At 45.5% G+C, this 18,595-nt stretch overlaps 1 protein-coding gene across 1 annotated transcript; it reads left to right on the top strand.

The window, feature by feature from the left end:
* Positions 1-931: 931 nt before the first annotated feature.
* LOC135830808 (uncharacterized) lies at positions 932-16,829 on the top strand. The gene is made up of 10 exons (XM_065343018.1): positions 932-1,328; positions 3,187-3,504; positions 4,084-8,206; positions 9,333-9,465; positions 11,595-11,672; positions 12,365-12,448; positions 12,793-13,024; positions 13,690-13,853; positions 14,285-14,494; positions 16,247-16,829. The coding sequence occupies exons 1-10, from the start codon at positions 1,085-1,087 to the stop codon at positions 16,307-16,309; spliced, it is 5,649 nt and encodes a 1,882-aa protein (XP_065199090.1). The 5' UTR covers positions 932-1,084; the 3' UTR covers positions 16,310-16,829.
* The last annotated feature ends 1,766 nt before the right edge of the window (positions 16,830-18,595 follow it).

Raw genomic sequence — 18,595 nt, 5'->3', positions numbered from 1 at the left:
CTTTCGGAATGACTTGTCTGGTCTGACGCTTTAGAGAGCCTAAGGCTATCTGAAAACTGGCTGGCGAGGGGAAGTGGCCTGATGAGCTGTGCTATTAGCCATGGCCAGATGCAGGTGTAACGTTACTTAGGTTGGAAAAGGGAACATCTAACTGGTTTAGAAAGTCACGTGGTTTCTGTGCCCAATCGATCTCTAGCACCTAATATGGCTTTGTCGAAGCTAAGTGTACTTCGTTAGGGCAAGTGGGGACCCACCCGGCACTCCAACTCTCTCTCATGTTTTCTTTCCAGCTAGACCAGGATTGTTTTCAGTAAAACATTTCGGTGAGGTTCCTGGGACATCTGCAAATGAACAGCACGTACGGTACATGCACTCATGCACAAAATAATACACAGCTCGTCTGCAGAACGTGAGCTGCTTCTCAAGTACCTGCACATAGGGAAACATGAGTCACAAACCTGTCGAGTTAGTTGACACTGGTCCTTTGCATAATTACTACCACTAAGTAATTTTAAGACCATTACCATCGAAGATATTTTTCTCGCCTCATTCTCTGCATGGATGTAGTAGGCTCGAGACAGTGTGCATGTACATGCACTTTTAACATGTACAGAATCACTGGCGTTGTCATGGGCGTCAGAGGCAGTGGTTGCTGATCCAGGGAGTAAACAAAAGTCAAGGTATCGGGTTGGTTATTCGTTATTATAAAGGGATATTCCCTTCAATCTGGGATCGCTGAGTGCCCAGCGGGAACTGACTTCAGCCTAAACTTGACACACCAAGCGGTGTTTATGGAAACACGCAATGGGGACAGTTGGGGAAGACTGGGATGACTGGGGAATGGTGTACAAAACAAGCTTGCCATGATTCACCTGTCGCAGATATGAAAAGGAAGACTTGAACTGTAAGTGACTTTCAAAACCTCGAGAGGAGAGAGGAGGCAAAGTCATATCAAGTAGTGTGCAATTTGTCCTGCACTCCGTGCGGATCTGACCAGCAGTCGGTACGAACCAATGCTGTTACAGACGGGCTACAAACCGTGAACCAAGCCGATCCACTGGCACCAACGCAACCCACTGGTGATATGCAGGTTATATCCCACCCTGCTCGAGACAGCGGCGGCGAAGAGGAATCAGGTGATATGGACATGCCACCGCCTTCCGCACCACCAACACCTCCGGCTCCAATACCTCCTCCACCAAATTGTCTTATTCGCGACAAGTGGCCCTATTCATTTCCAGCCGAGCCACCAGTCTTCGACGACGACTATAGTGGGTCTCGTCCATATTCCACCTGTGAACCGGCTACTATACATGACTCAAACTTGTGTAAGTACATACAGTCAACTTCGTTTATAACGACATTCGGCGGGGCATCAAAAAAGTGTCCTTATTCGCGAAGTGTCGTTATACCCGAAGTCTTATTATATGTATTACAGTTGGATGGAACTTTGTTCTGGGCATGGAAATTCTGTCGTTATTCGCGAATTGTCGTTATATCCGCAGTCGTTATTAGCGAAGTTGACTGGACACGTCAGACAGTGTACACGTGCAATGATTGTACTCAATCCATCCAGTCTTGTCACTTGCAGCACTCTCATTATTGCCTTGCACGCAATGGAAACAGTGGGACTTATAGCGTAGCCCCTGGTGGATAATACCGGCAGAAAAATTGGCAGACAATTGGGTACTTTTCTCCATGTACCGGTATGTTTCATGCACTTTTGGTATGTGGATAAAGGAATGGAGCAGAATTCAAGGAAGTGCCTGCCATGAGGGTTGTGTGGGTCTGCCATTTTCACTGCTTTTCGAGCAGAATCTGCCAATTGTTTTCCACCATTATCCACTTAGGGCTGGTGAGACCCCGTTGGTGCATCTGAGAGCCTATTCGTGGGATAAAGAAAATGAAGGAGTGGAGGTGTTTTCGAGTGAAAGGAACCCGCATTGGCATTGAGGTCCCATATATCCAGATAGGTGCACAATCATGTAAATTGTAAAGCGCCCACACTCCATTCTTGTACACGACTATGCAGTCTGCCAGGTGTTACTGTTACCGGCAGGGCCGTCGTCGTCGTCCCTCGGAGAACGGGAACAAAGCTCAATATAGTCTACTAGTACTAGTACTAGTGCTGTTACTTTGTAGGCGGTCTAGCTACGCAGTCTGTACAATGTAGATTGGTCTCTAGCTCTGTGCGTCTACCATGGTCTACGTACAAACACCGCTCCCTCTCCTGGTAGGAATGCATTCCTACCAGGATGCCTGACTCGACACTGCTGCAGTGCTGGCTGGCACCGAAGTGCAGGCGCCATCCGGACCGAAGTGCAGGGAGCGGTGTTTGTGGTGATGAAAGAAGGAAGCGGGAAGTGTGATATCAGTACTCCACGGCATGAGGCACAACACTTTATTCATAATAATTATGGTGGTAAACCATGGTAAACACGCACCTAGTGCCTGGCAATATGGCGGTAAAAACACAACAACAGGAAGAAAGGAGATAAATGGCTGTAATTACAGTCTGGTATCATAAATGGCTGTAAATACAGCATGAGGCATGGCATGAGGCTTGATGTACAGACTGTCACTGTGTCAGTACTTCCTCATTATAAATTTTGTAAAAAAAATACCGCTGAGCTGCTTATGCGCCTGGTCAATCATCTAGACTAGAGAGTCTACTCAGTCTGTACTAAGTTAAGTAGATCTACTACAGTACTAGGCCGATTTTTCGGCCGATGCTCGCGCTCCGCCACCAACTCCGACATGAAATCGGCCAACTGGGTCGGACTACCTCTATGTATACACTGGACTCAGCACCCGGGCCCGAAGACCGTAGACTAGTACAACTGGTGAAAATTTGATTTTAGGCCCTGAAATCAAATTTTCAATTAATTTATTTAGGGTATACTTCCCCTTTTAATAATCTTTGTTTCAGGATTACCCAAAGGCTGTATCCTCTCCTATTTGTGTATTGTACAACTCAAGACAAGTTATCAATCGTGAGTCCGTCAAGTGTCAGTTGTCAGGAAACGTTAGCTCTGCGTTGAAATAGCCAATTTTGTTCAGGTTGTTGCGCCTGACAGATGAACAGTTACACTATTGAGTATTGTAATAATTATCGTGTTTAGGAGCCCGGCGATATTATACACACTACATGTCATGGGTGTACTGGTATGTACGGGTCCGTTGCAGATGAGACACCGGATCCACTTCCGAATCCACCGTCATCACCGCCAACAGCATCAAATCGTAGCGTTCAGAGTCAGAGCAGCATTTCGAGTACAAAGCCTCTGCAGTACGATGAACCACTCGAGAATGGTGACGGCGGCTACAAAAAGAAGAGAAAGAGGAAAGGGCGATGGCGCTGTGCAGCGCTGGGTTGCTGTTGTGGACTGTGCCTGGGTTGCGAGAAGGTGAGCTCCGCAATCACTCTCGGTTGGGCCCTCCTTGGAATGGCGATAGTCGGCAGTGGAGGGTACCTTATCAACCAGTTCGTTCTCAATGGCTCAGGTAAGCGGCTGCATTTGTTGCGGCAAAACATTAGACATGGTCTTTCTGTTGATCACCCGAGAACACCCATATACACTCATACATCGGTTATCTGGACCCCAAAGCTGTGGGCACTTCGGTCTACCGGCTAGTACTGGGCATCATTTAGGAGAGTTTCAGAGGAAATATTACTACTCTTTTGTCACTTTTGTGGAAACAGTGACGTCACATGCCATATCCATGCTCCTACCTCATCAAGATGTACGTGATTCGCAGTTACAGACATTTTCACAATTACGGGCAGTGCCTTGTCCCGCACCGCCCGGATAAGCGAGGTGTGAGTGTAGTCGACTCCACGTATAACAAACCCGTGCATTTTAGCAAATTTCCAAGATACTGTTGAGTCAGAATGGTCAACAGTTAGTACAGTAATGTCTGATATGTTACTGACATTCAACGATCTATAGGCTACGGAAAACGTGTAACCTTATTGGTCCTTTCGTTTTAATTTAAAATCCTCGGCTCTCCATCCAATGGTTTAACGCAGAGATTCACTCCAGCCATTGCAATGTGTCCTGTGTTCCTCCTGTGCATCTGCAGGTAACCATGGGAACAGTGTGAACCCAGCTCCTGCCTTCAATCCACCCGGACCTGGTTTGGTGGTGGTACCCGAGGGTCGGAATTGTCATCCGGGAATACTTCACTCGAACGTCACAGATGCTGCGTTGAGCAATCTGGTGGATGCAACGCTACACCTTGATGGCATTAGAAACAATGATGAAAGTCTGAGCGTGTCTCCTTCATTTTTATCCATATTTAAGCAAACAGCGGAGGGTACAGGATTTGCGGAATACCGACTGAACGTGAACGGATTATCGTTGGAGGAAGCTAGTCTTGCAATTCAGGATGTCATGTACTGTAATGATGACGATGAACCGCTGCTGGGAACGCGCAATGTGTCCGCGATTGTGTGCTCTAGAGTGGAAGGTAATGATGCTGTTGAGTGTTCTGAACCACTGGTTACGCTGGTCGACATTGAGCCAGTCAACGACAATGCACCTATGATCGACGCTGTCGTGATGAGGTGTATACCTGATTCTGCAAGTGGCTTCACCATACCCAGTCCTCTTTCCGCATCAGACGCGGACAGCGTGAATCAGGAACAGTCCCTCAGGTACTTCTTTGTTTGTCCCAACAACGACTCTATGGAAAATGAAAACGGCACGGAATTCATGGTCCCGGCAGCTGAAAACTCTACGTATGTAATTCGCTCGGAATGCAATGGAATCATGCTGAATGAAACAACAGGCAGAGTCAGTGTGGTTGGTCAGCCACTCTGCCAGCTTCAACCTTGCTACCCGAACGACACCGTTGCCATTCCCTTTGTAGTGACCGATGGAATGTTCAACACCTCTGCCATCCTGCACTTGACTATTGTGGAACAGAATCGTAATTCTACCGAGATTGTGCTAACATCAAATGGCCTGTCTGTTTCTAAGCAAAATCCTGCTACCGAAACATTTGCAGAGGATACACCCGCAGGAACAACTATACTTGCGTTAACTGTTGATGATGGAGACACTGGTTGTCCAACAATTGATAACGATGGAGACGAGCTCAGGTATTCCCTTCAACAGGATTCTCCACCTTTGTTTGATATTGATAACGAGGGCGTCATTACCCTGGTCGCTAGTCTGGACTTTGAAACAGAAACTATGCATACAGTCACTGTGTTTGTCAACGACACTGGAACACCACCCCATAGCGCATCATTTTCTCTAACTGTGAACATCTTCAATGTCAACGATAATGCCCCTGTTTTTAGTCCAGATTCGTATACAGCCACTGTCAGTGAGGCAACTGCACTTGCGGATGTATTGGTTTTCACAGCTACTGATCCAGATGGTACACTCAAAGATCTGATATTCAGTCTCCAAGGCGAACCAACGAGTGTGTCTGTGGACCCAGTTACTGGTGTTCTGTCAATTATTGATACCAACCTGGACTTTGAAACTGATGCTGTTATCACATTCACAGCATTCGTGAACGATTCAATGTTCACTGATACTGCTTCAGTTACATTGAATTTACTGGACCTGAATGATAATGTTCCAATGCTGCGAAACATTATGAATAACACATATACAATCCAGGACAGACCCATTGATTTGCAGCCCAATGCTATTGTTGTGGATAATGATATAATTCACCCTATTGATCGACTTACCATTGATCTTCCAGGAACTTCTGCTGTTACACAGCGCTTGGCTTCTCCACTTCCATGTGACTGCACAGCCTCACCACTCGGCACATGTCCCAATGTCACTGCTCTCAATCTACTGACACTGATGACAGGCCCAGTTCCTGTTGACAATGGTATTGCTACTTTCAATGGACTAGCTAATAAAGTCAGTTTGGCTGAAGTACAGGCCAGCCTTGTGGAGGGCTTTGTACTCTCCGCTTGCATTAGGATCAACACAACCGAATTTGGCTACCTGCTAACTATTCTGGATGATTCTGGTAATGTTGCCTTCGCTGTGGAACCAAGACCAACTGGAGCTATTGCGGTCTCATATAGAGTTGACGGTGCGAGGCAAACCTTTGAAGTTGTCCATCCATCTGCCGACTTGTTTGATGGGCTTTGGCACAACTTTGCACTCGAATTGCGATTCCCCCAACTTCGTCTTCACGTCGACAATGTACAACAGACTCCATTCGTACTTCTTCCTTCTCAACGACCCGATGGCTTACCAAATAATCATAGTGGTCTGGCCATTGGTTGCCATAATGCACAGTGCTTCCGAGGACAAGTGCGAGCTCTGGTTTTCAGAGTGGGAATCACAAACTTGTTGCACTTTGCAGATACTCCAGGATCATTTGATGGAACATCTTTCTCGTTTGGTGGAATTTTGGGCGATGAGAGACGAGTAGCTGAGGTTCACAGGCCTGGTATTCGTACCAACACAGATAGTTTTGAAGTTCATGTTGAATTTGAACTTGGCTTTGCAATGGGTGCTACAGGTACAGGTGGTGCGCTTGTTAGTTCAGGAAGTGCATTTACGTGGGGATATGGTGTGACAGTTTCAGCGGCCGCAGTTGGATGGTTTGGCTCAAGAGCCTGCTTTGAAACTTACCACCGTACTTGTGTTGGGTCATCCAATGGCCAATACCGATCTGGTGGCACCGCTTTTGACTTTGAATCAATGGGAGGTAACGTTCAAACAGGAAGGCATGAGGTCTTAGCTGAGTTCCGACCTGATTCAATCACTGTCACTCTTGATGGAATGCTAATTAGAACATTAAGCCTTTCCCCAGCAAATGCACCATGCTTTGCTAACCCTATTCCATCTGATATTGACTCCCTTCTCCTTGGTGCGCATATGAGACTTGATGCAACTGGCACGGATAATCGCTTCACTGGTGAGATTTTCAAAGCCCTTATCAGGCCAGGAACAACTACTGCAGCAGAGAAGGCTTGCCTCCAGGAAGGCTGTGGCGAGTGCAGATGTGGTGGGCGCTGTGACAATCTGCCAGTTTGTGTTGCAGGTGATCCAACTATTGGCTGTAGATTTGACATTAGTAAGTATGGCAAGTGTGGAATTGATGCCACTGATCTATTGCTTCTAGCCGGTTCGACATGTACTGATGGTGAGCAAATTCTTCAGACAACTGAAACAGGCCCGAACACAACTTTGGATGCTGCGAATACAGATCTTCCATCGGATTTCAGTGAGTTTTCAGTGGCAGCTTACTTTGAAATGGATCCATCTCGTGACAGCGGAGTGATTGTCGTTGTTCCAGGAGTGGTTGCAGTTTCGATTAATAACTTTTATGTCATTGTATCCATCTGCGTTCCCAATGAAGGGAATTTTGTGTATGTACCACTCGAATTTGTCCTGACGTCAACTGTCAATAACAATATTCTACACCACATAGCAGTGAGTGGAGATGCCAACAACATTGTTGTGTTTGTGGATGGTGCCAGTCTTGGTACCCAAGCAAGGCCTGCTAATAGTGGAACAAGTATCACTGGGAGAATCTACTTTGGTTTCTGGCCAACGACAACGCATCCGCGATTCGTTGGTACTTTACGTGCAGTGACTCTAAGTAACAAGCCACTGAGTCAGTTTGATGTCTTGTGTGTGGAAAGCTGCGGCTCTTTCATCACTGTAGCTGACCCTGCTTCTGTCTCTCCCAATATCACCAAGATTGGCAATGGAATGTTCAACACTGCAATTGATCTTGTTGGCAGGGAATTCGATGTTCGTTATGGTTCTGTCCTTCGCACTATGCGATACTACAACTTGTTCTCTGACCCTCGAAAGACATTACCATTTGATCAGTCCCTTCGGATTGCTGTTTTTGATAATGGAGTTTCATCAGCTGTGGAAACATCTATCTCCACAATAACTGTGCAATCCGCTGGTACGCCTGTTATCCGTGCTGGTGATGGGGAGATCGACAATGTTGTTGTTGTTGAAGGTGGAGCTCCAGCACAACTCGTATCTCCTCAAGTTGTAATTCTCTTACCAGTGGTACCTGGTCTTCAAGCCATTGTCATAATCAACAGTATTGAAGGTGGCTGTCCACTAGGAGAAAGTCTATCTTTGGATAACTCCATCAGCAGTACATGTACCAATCTGACTATTGTCAACAGTACTCAGGCAATTCTGTTGTCAGTCGATCCTCTCAACACTCTGAGCAATGCCGTGCGTGCACTCAGGTAAGACCTATTACGTATGGTATTAGGATGCTACTTACTATTGTACATCAAGCAGAGTGTGCAGCTCTGAGTATGCATACTGAAACAGCGGGATTTTGCCTTGCTTAAGTTTTACCTCAACATGACGGAAAAGACGAAAATGACAATTTCTCCTCTACTGTCTCAGGTGCGCACTGGCATTATTTCATTTGCTCTTTATTGAGGTGATATAGGACTTTTTGAGGCTGTGAGAGATGCTGAGTTTGTGGGATAAGATAGCTGAGTGATTGTTTCGCACCAGCTATATTAGGAACGGCCATGCATTGGGATATTGGATGGAGGTGGGGTGACACCTATTGGTTGGAAATGAATGTCAGACAAGCAGATCTGGTAAATTTGTTGCATATACACAAAAAAATCATGGCCGGTAGATCAAGTGAATCCACTGAGAATGTGTTCTCATGAGAGCCACCACGATGAATTGCTCCACTGGGAGTAAAAAAAACTTTAAAAAAGCAAAGTTTAACAATAGCCTTTGACCATCAGCAATCAAGTGCAAATTGTGTAGCAGATAAACAAGTGAGTGAACAAAATATGTGAAAATGCTAAGTGGACTTCTGAACTATACCTCAACTTTTCCTGGTCAGACATAGAGCCAAAAAGAAGTGTGCTGACTAGATCCTGGGGTTCGAACTTTTTTTTATGAAAAATACTCTACTCAATCAAAACAGGTAGCCTTGTATCAACAACTCAACTCCTATACTAAACATCTAATGAATTTTACTTGTACACAGAGGCAGTGCGCCTTAACCTGCAATAGTGCTCAAATGCCCGGAATGGGCAGAGCGTAGTACGCAAGTGGTACACAAAAGGAAGTAAAAGAGGGCTGTTTCGTTGTTACTCGGAGTTTCATGGCAAAACCCAATCATGGCAAAAACCAATCATGTTGTCTGACGATTGGTTTTTGCCAAGAAACTCGGAGTAACAACGAAACAGCCCTATTTTACTTCCTGTTGTATACCTCTTGCGAATTTTACATGTATAATCATTGATTCTCCTCTCCTGGCATGATGTAATCAGTGATCATAGCAACTGCACTGCAGTATAGCACCTTGCTCCAAACTGTACTGTGTCGGTGTCTCTGTAGGTACACATGCACTGTACCGAACATGGTCACCTTCTCCACCATCTTTACGTTGACAATCGACATCTCGGTCCCCGCAGCAGCTTTGGTTGGTGATACAACAAGTGATCCAGCCACCATCAATATTACTTCGGTTGTAAGTTGCTTGTCTGTAGATAAAATAATATTCTATTATAAGGTTCCTCGTTGTTCTGGGGAAGACCTAGACAGTTTTACAGAGAACAATGCTCACACATGAATTTATCGATGATAGGTCAGGGATAAATACCATAATTTATAGCAGGCAGGCATAGTGGGATGGTCTAAGACTATGATTGAGAAACAGAGGGTACCCGGTTCAAGTCCTGCTGGGAAGCGGAAGGAATTTTTCCAGCCGTGCTGCGACCCACAGTTATTTGGGAACTCGTGGCCTGGCACGAGGGTAACATGGATGCAGCAAATGGGATTCGGTCTTTGACCACTTGGTGGTGGGTCTGATCTACTCACCTCCCACCGTTTAGGCGCTGCATCTGCGCCTTGATCCTAGAGGGTGGTGGCGTTCCCACGGCGGATGCGGAAAACTCAGCTTCCAGCCGAATCTCACGCGAACTGTGAAATATATTTTTATTAATTATATTCAATGTCTTGTGACATGGTCATTTTCCCGTCTCTTAGCGACCTGCATACAGGTGCTTCGAAGTATGTAGGTTAAGTGGTAAGAATCTGTCATCTCGCATTATCACAGCCAACAACAAGGGGATAATTGATTCTTGAGTAAGATACCATATTTTTTCAAAGTGTTAGGCACACCGGTGTCTAAGCATCGCCATCCTTTTCGAGGCCAAACTTCGTATTTTGTTTACCTACATTCGGAGTATAAGCCGTACAGCAGACTTTGAATTGTTTGGCCACTATAATTTTAATGGGTACCATTGCATACAAGACGATACCAACGGTTAAAAAGTTGAGAAGATCCACTGAATTAGGAGAAACGGCATCCTATTTTGACATCAACTCAGAATTGACAGCAGGTGTCTAAATTCCTCAGGCTGCATGTATAACCGAAATCATGCAGAAGCTTCCCACTAGTGCAATGATGGATGGCAGTACATGAAAAGTAGTCGAATGATGTCATACATGCATCGTATGGATGGAGCACTGCTGCGCTGGTCGATTCATGTTCAGCATTCAGACCGTCTCGAAGCCGCAGGGGCGTTTTCGAGTGTCTAAAATAAATTAATGTTTATGTATTTTGCAGAGTGGCTAACACTCCGCGGAAAATGCTGCACCTGAAATGTTGGACCCGACACATTTATGTTCAGAGTGTTGAAGGGTTCTGCCTTGTGATAAGGTATTTCTGGGTACATTTTTTTCATGGCGCACATATTCGAGACAAAACACAACACACCATCTGCGAAGGGTTGGAAAAGAATGATGAGAGATTTTTCGTCTTGGAAGCAGGTATTTTTGGCATTCTCGCATGAAACATGACATCTTCTGTTCACACTCTAACCATGAGTATGTAGTACAGCAGTGGAGCAAGGCTAGTCATATTGATGGGCTAGAGGTAAGGAAGTGATCACGTGAGCATGCCGCTGATGAGCTGAATACTGACAGCCTGTTTTATCCCAGCGGGAACCACTTCCATGCACGCTACTTGCAGGGGCTTGGATACTTGCTTAGTAACCTTGCATGTGGACAAACACTGCGGCAGCTACTTTTCAGGTCTCTGGAAACAGCTGTGAATGCGGCCCATGGCTCTTGCTGGCACCTCTCCTTGAGCCCCTTCCGGGCCCCTAGGCCCTCCCTTCACTATACCAAGAGTACATAACCACTGAAGAGTGTGCAATTCGACAATCCCCAAGCCCACGGCAGTTTGTTTTTATGACATCAGTCTTTCGTGGCTATTTGACTCACTAATGCCATCATGCGTAGCCAGAGGTCAGAGAACAAAGAATTTGTGCATCTCAGTTACGGTAGTCGAAGCAGAACAACGGATGATAGATCGATGTGTCCTGATTCCTGAACCCGATGAACTCTCCCAATGTCCACAAAACAAGTGCGGGAAAAATACACCCATCATCATACTGCTTCAAAAGAATGACGCAATAAGAAAATTCCGCCGTGCGTGAACCCATGATGGCATCACAGCTCGAGATAGGAGCTGCACACTATTGGATATGTACTCTTGGTCATACCGGGCCATTGGACCTATTGACCTCACACCCGTCAGACATAATCCGTCGTAGTACTCTGTGCTTTGTAAAACATAATCTTTCTCTTCAGGCCATCATTTGCAACTTCACAACCTTGTTCATAAATAATCAGCAGGATCTCGATGAGAAGATTTCTAACTGTAACACAGTAAGTATGGCATACTGATGAGTATTTAAACTTGCCATGTGGCTTCACAGTATGAAGTATTTCCCTTGCCAGCTGGGTCATGAATACAGCAAGGGGACTTGCTATACAACATCCTGAAACTCACTGCGACAATAGTGTCATCAGACAGGCTGTTGAAAAGTGAAGAAAGTCTGAAGAGAAACTGGCTGATACCAGCAAGACTCAAGCCAGGGACCTTCGCTATAGGCCAACGATGCTCTGACCACTGAGCTATGGTATAGCCATTAGTCTCATCACACCAGCAGACGTCGCTCGACACGCACACTCTCTGCCTCTCTGTCTCTCTCGTCCCTCTCTGCCTCTCTCTCTCTCTTTCTCTTTCTCTTTCTCTCTCTCTCTCTCTCTCTCTCTCTCTCTCTCTCTCTCTCTCTCTCTCTCTCTCTCTCTCTCTCTCTCCTCAACCATTTTACCTCACCGTTTCTTGTCTTTTATCGCACTAATTCACCCACTTCTTGTAGGCTATGGTACGACTGGGAGAGATACGCACGTCCACGCGTTTTAGTTGTATATCCACTATTCCTGTCATGTCTACGTTTCCCGCTTCATGTTTCATCATGGCAACCGACCAAAAACTCCTTATGTGGACGTAGACAAATCTCTGCTTGTCCTTTGTGCTCACTTTTGGTATGCATGTCATTTAATTAACCCGGTAGATCCTTGGCTCAGTGACCATTAGGTGCCTTGGAGAAATTGGCAACTGCACAATTACGAGCCTCGCGCCTTTCCGCAATGTTTCTGTAAGTACGCCATTGTCTGTATGCGTGTGTGTGTATGTGTACGTGTGTGCATGTGTGTGTACGTGCGTGCGCGCATGGGTGTGGACATTCGTGCGTGCATGAACGCATGTGTGTGTACGTGCGTGTGTGCGCGCATGTGTGTGTGTGTTTGGGGCGGGGGGGGGGGTTGGCGTATGGACTTGGCTCACCTTTTCTGGAATCCAAGAATATATCAAATGCACTTAGGACAGGAATGATTGTAATTTGTTTCAATATTTTCAATAACATGTGTGAATTAGTCTCAGTGGGCCTATACTTGTCTTTCATATCATTCTGTGGTGGTGTTGAATTGTCCTGTGTGCCAGGAAATTGATTCACTGACAATAGTGGACACACCCATCACATCGCTGAATGGCCTGCAGAACGTGTGCAGATTGGATGAGCTGATACTTTCTGACAATGGGCTGCTAGTGTCAACAGTCGACTTGTTCAGCCACCTGCCCATTGACCACCCGGTTACGATGTCACGACTAATTGTAACTCGAAACAATCAGCTCAATAACTTGACCGGTCTCAGTCAAGTGCGCAGCGTAATGGGTAAGTGCATGTACTATAAAAGGCATAGTCCAGTTTCATTTTAGAAGTTGATTTCTCGATTTCAAGACAATGGTAGGTCTTAGACTCAGAGAAAACCTCCCGTCCAAGAATGAATGTCCAGAAGCGATCAAGTCGAGCGGGAAGACGACTTTTGAACTATGCCGAGCGAGGGCTGGATGAAGCCATACGTGCTTAGTATGCCAACTAAGATGCACCAGCGCCCATACGCTCGTTGCAGAATTTTCAAGCACAGACTAACTGAACATTACGATTTCACAAAATTAAAACTATTTTAAAAATGTTTAAAAAACTCATCTTGAGGGGCAATCGTACACACAGAACATGCCACAGTCACAGACACGCTGGTAAGCAAGCAGTAAGTGCAGCATGATACTAAGTCTTAGTACTAATAGGTGACCGGGGTTATTGCATGATGCGGCTTGCAAAGCAAATTGTTGCCTGTGCTGAGTGTTCTGTAGCGGTTTGCAACCGCACTACACCAGTGCATTGCACTGTTATGTGACAAGTCCTCGGCTTCTCACAAATGTTTTTTTTCTTGTTAGTGTGTGTGTCAATAGGGAATTCCCGTATTCCTGGATTGGTTCGCATTGCAGTGTGACGCGCCGGCATGTTGACCTTTGTTCTCCTGCTGTCTTTCCATGCAGGCGACCTGTCAATCCAAGAACTTCCAGGTGTGATGGACTTGGCAGGACTTGCGGGTTTGGTGCACGCAGGTCAAGCGTCGTTTAGCTTCATGCCACAGTTACAATCACTACGTGGTCTGGACAGTTTTAAGACTGCCGTTACCCTGAGGATAGGTTTTAATCCGGTAAGAGCATTGGAAATTGTACATAACAGGGCCCTAGCACTCGATCCGCATTTTTAAAATGTTGACCAACCCAACTCGTGCAAAACTGGAGGTTTCAGGAATAAAAGCCATTTCCGGTCAAGTGTCCCATTTGACCGCACCATCTGAAATCCAAGTGCTGCAGACCTGCATATGGTACACAACATGTACGTAACCCCGGTCGTTGTACATGGACCCTTTGGTGAAGGACTCCGCTTGTAGTTGTAGTGTACCAGAGTGTGAGCCTGCGGCATCATGCTACACCACACTAAACTACACTGGATTAGACTGCATGCATCCTCCACTGGGTCTATACGAGTGCATCAGAAGAACAAAAATTCGGTTTCAGGTAGTTGCCGTCACTATTGTTGGATGCCATGCAATGGTTGTATATGTTGGTTTCCTTTCTACAGGTTATGCTATCGTTGGACGGCATTGAGTCCCTGGAAAATGTGACAGAATTCTTGACCGTTACTGGAAACGATGTTTTGGTGAGCCTTCAGGGTTTAAGAAATGTGGCCTTCAAAAGCCAATTTCGAGTTACCATCGAAGACTTCTGCCCCATTCCTGCTAACTCCCTGCCTCCCGGGCAGCCGCTTGTTAATGCAACATTTTTTGAAAATGTAAGTCGATGAAATTGCGCGTGTGTGTGTGTGTGTGTCTGTCTGTCTGTGTCTGCCTGTGTCCACATGGCATTTTGTATGGGCATAAGGACGAACAGCGATGCAAAATTCACCGACTACGACTTAAAAAACCACCGCAACTCGCAGAAAACTGCGTTACATAAAGCCATTCTAGCTCGTGCTGTCAAGTAGTTTCATGTATGGTTGTAAGCATAAACTTTGGACCATGCCATGTGAAACTCTGCCGTCGCAGCACTGGATAGAGATTGTACAAGCGGTTGCGGTATTTTCCGGTTTTAAAACGACCTAACCATAGACTATTTCCCAGTTCAAAGGCAGTTATACCCCACCTGTAAGTTGACTAACTTTTTTTGGTTTGGTTTTTAGCAAAAGTTGTAGATACGCACACACTTTTGGAGCAATCAATACCGTTAGTACACTAGCAGTGGGCCTTACCTCTCCTTCCACATCCCGAAGTACAATGGCAATTCGCTGAGAAATGGATTTTCATATACACAAAACGAGTTAGGCCATATTGGTCTTTCCCAGTGGAAATTGCAGAAGAATTTCTCTGAAAATTTTGACTGCAAATGAAATTCGGCGTAAAATCAAGAAAATCGCGACAAATTGCGATGAAACCTAAAAAATTATAGCAAAGAAAAAGGACCAAGGAACTACAACGACCATCTGAGTCCAAACATAAAAAAATGATTGGCATTCGAATGATTCAACAGAACATGATGCTAATGTTCACATTACAACCTGCTTGATGTCTGGATTCCAATTTTCTCTATTTTTTTCTTTTCTTTTCCTTTCCACTTACCCCGTTATCGGCCCTCTTAAGAGTTGTGTGTATCACTGTTGAGGCATCCGATGGTAAATAAAATAAATACTACTACTACTACTACTACTACTACTACAACACAGAACCATTGTGTTATCAAGAGTACATGTATCAACTGATGACTGATGATTCCCTGCATCATGCCCAGACTTGTGAATTTCTCTCGCACCAGGCCGCGAACCGTACAGCACTGTGAAGGTGCTGGAGGCGTGGTCGCCTGGCTCTGACAGCTGCGCATTACATTCTACTGTCCCTAGCAGGGAGGCACAGTTGAACCAGGCAGGCACAGTGGGTTGGTCAAAGACCATGATTGAGATACGAGAGGTACCTGGTTCAAGTCCTGCCTGGGAGCGGTTTTTCCAGCCGTGCTGCTACCCACAGTCAACTGGGAACTTGTGGCCAGGCACAAGGGGTACATAGATGCAGCTAATGGGGTCGTTTTCGGCACTTGTGCCAGTGGTTGTGAGACTTGCCCACTCACCCCCACCGTTAGGCGCTGCATCTGCCGCTAGGGTTTATCGGGTGTTAGCGGCCGTCGTGAGTTCCCTTCGGGAACGGATACGATAATTTACTTTTTTTACTTTTTAGCAGGGAGTAATAAAATACTGGTATTTTATTACTCCCCGATCTCTACAGGGACATTTAGCAGCCCTTCAATGCCCCAATAGCAGACCTTCCAGAAGATCACGGTGGATTTGGACAAAACACGATGTCTTACAAGACGTGAGAAAATGGCGGATTTTCTAGCGGCCGCAGGATTGCGATATTCCACGGGGACAGTCCAGTGAGATAATGGGGCACATGATTATATTCACTGCTTGAATTCAACCGGAGTTCATATCTGATTGCTGCTGCTGGGATTTGGACAGTGACCCAATTTTCTCTGTTATCTCTCTGCTTGTGCGCAGCTCCCAACGCTATCAAGCACCGTGCAGTGTACAGTGGAGCAGCGAACCGGGTGTCCAAAATAGCTCTGAATTCTGCCAGCGGGACTAACTTATTGGCAGGAGTGTGACTCGAGATAGATAACTAGAGTAATGTGGCGACTCTGGCTGCACATCACCATCATTACACGGCGAATCAAGCTAGGCACATTTAAATTAATTCAATTCACAATTATCCACAGACCAAGCACCTAGACGGTACATGTATATCCTATATTCCTATCCATTAAGCACACTGTGTGCTGTGCATTCGTTGACATTATTTTATCATCCACTTTATTATTATTATTATTATTATGGAACTGCCAGTAATATAAAATTCTTATAAGTCCATCATGATTAGACTCGACCAGACCACACATGGGTTGCAAAGGATTGTTGTCAGAGTAAGAAAGCGTGGATTTGAGCTAGCCAGTCCATCCTCCGAAATGCGTTTTCAAACTTTTCATGCTTTTCTTAAAATATTTGTATTATTTTAAAAGTGTATTCTAGCCACTTGAATAGTCTTTCAGTAAGATGCCATGACAGTCCATTGTGTATAATCCAGTAAAATGAAACATGATTCAATAGGATAGATGTGGAAAAATCAATCTGGAAATCGTTCACCCCAGACGCCGACCACCCTCACCTCAGCAACTCTACGTTTATAGCTTGCTGAGGCTAAAAACTGCACACCTGAACTGACTTGTGATTGGTCCCGTTCCGTCCGCCACGAGTGGTGACTTGTCTTCGCACCTACAATTCTGATCAAAAGTGACCAGTGGTGGAGATCGAGAGGGGTGGGGTTGGCGCAGTCCCACAAAAAAACTGGAATTAACCAACGGCCGAGTTACAATTTTCCATGGGGACAGTTACTTTGACAGATGTAAAATACAGTCAGCCTGGTCAGCCTGACGACCTGGACCTGGGGTACAACAACTCATGACCTGGGGTACAACTCATGACCTGGGGTACAACAACTCACAACACAACTACTGGTACATTGTACAGTCATGGTATTAGATAAACCTTGTTTTGTTGAAAACATCTTGTTGGTTGACCATGTTGACAGCATGGTACAAGTCGGAGGACCACTGTGTGCGGAAACAGTGACCTTACTACAACCCGTACACGGTTGGCAGAGCCCCGGTCTTGCGACCATCTGAACCGTGTGGGTGTTAGCCCTGGTTCTGACACTCATTAGACTAGGGAGTTATTTGAGTCTTCTTGTTATTGTAATGTCAGTCGTGTATTCTTTGTTCGATCCTGGATGTCTTCTTGAATCATCTTGATACTTCGTCCTTACACAGACAGAAGAACGAGCAGTTGTTTTTCGTAACTCTGAGTTTCACGAACTGAATCGATCATCAGACGAAAATAGATACTGGCCCTGCCCTGAGAGTACGTGCTATACAGCTGTACTGCATGAATGTGGCAAGCCCAGCATAACAATTACCATGTGATATGTAGCGCGATATGGAGTGTGTGTGAAAGTGTTAGTTATCTGTGCATTGCTAAGCAACATATTCTCGTGGAATCAGGTAACAAAGCTGGCAACAATTGATGTCGCGTAACTGCAGAGAGAAAGTGCTAGTTTTCTGTGTGTTATTAAAAGCGATATTCTCTTAGAATCAGGTGACACAATTTGACAAGTAGTAATTATTTGTTCTCCTGGCGGCATTTACACACAAGCTCGGGTCGCTTGTTAAGGAATCAGGTTTTACCGTATTATCTCTAATATAAGCACAGTCTCCAATAATAGCACGTCTCCAATAATAGAACACCTTGGGGCGGCATTCAAAAAATAAAGTGCTCAGTCTCCATTATAAGCACACTGTGTAAATTCATTATCTGTACCGGCGAAAAAAACCCTGAAATGTGTGTCTCATACATGAATTTGGCATGGCAACATGCTTCTGAAATGAGGTTGAAATAATAATGGAACAGTCTCCAATAAAGGAACGTCTCCATTAATAGCACCTGGCGGAGGTACATTGAAAAAATTAATTAAGGACCGTGCTTATATTAGAGATAATACGGTATCTGCACGGAGACAATACCGCTGCTTAGGCACTGCCCTTTGATGGGGCAGTCGGGCTTGCTGCGGCAGTTGCACGTCTTGGTCTCTGCCGGCTGCGGGCCATTGCTGTTCTCCCTCGAAATAAAAATTCTGTTATTGGGGCCACGGATAATGGATTGCATGTTCGGTATCGTCGAATAGCTTACCTTGACGTTGTTCCTATTGAACATCTTGTAGATTGGCGACTTCTTTGGAAAGTGCCTGTCAACCATAACCAACGCCCTTCAGGAAGCAACGTGCCACATCAGTAGACA

This window comes from Sycon ciliatum, unplaced genomic scaffold, assembly GCF_964019385.1.
Source record: "Sycon ciliatum unplaced genomic scaffold, ocSycCili1.1 SCAFFOLD_2069, whole genome shotgun sequence".
NCBI classification, from domain to species: Eukaryota; Metazoa; Porifera; class Calcarea; order Leucosolenida; family Sycettidae; genus Sycon; species Sycon ciliatum.
This window is presented reverse-complemented; position numbering and strand designations above follow the sequence as displayed.

Bases quoted from the DNA above. Each gene is read 5' to 3' on its own strand.
- LOC135830808 (XM_065343018.1), top strand. From the start codon at position 1,085: ATGCAGGTTATATCCCACCCTGCTCGAGACAGCGGCGGCGAAGAGGAA. The intron at 9,466-11,594 runs GTAAGTTGCTTG...CTTTCTCTTCAG, and splicing joins CCATCAATATTACTTCGGTT to GCCATCATTTGCAACTTCAC. The intron at 13,025-13,689 runs GTAAGTGCATGT...CTTTCCATGCAG, and splicing joins TCAAGTGCGCAGCGTAATGG to GCGACCTGTCAATCCAAGAA.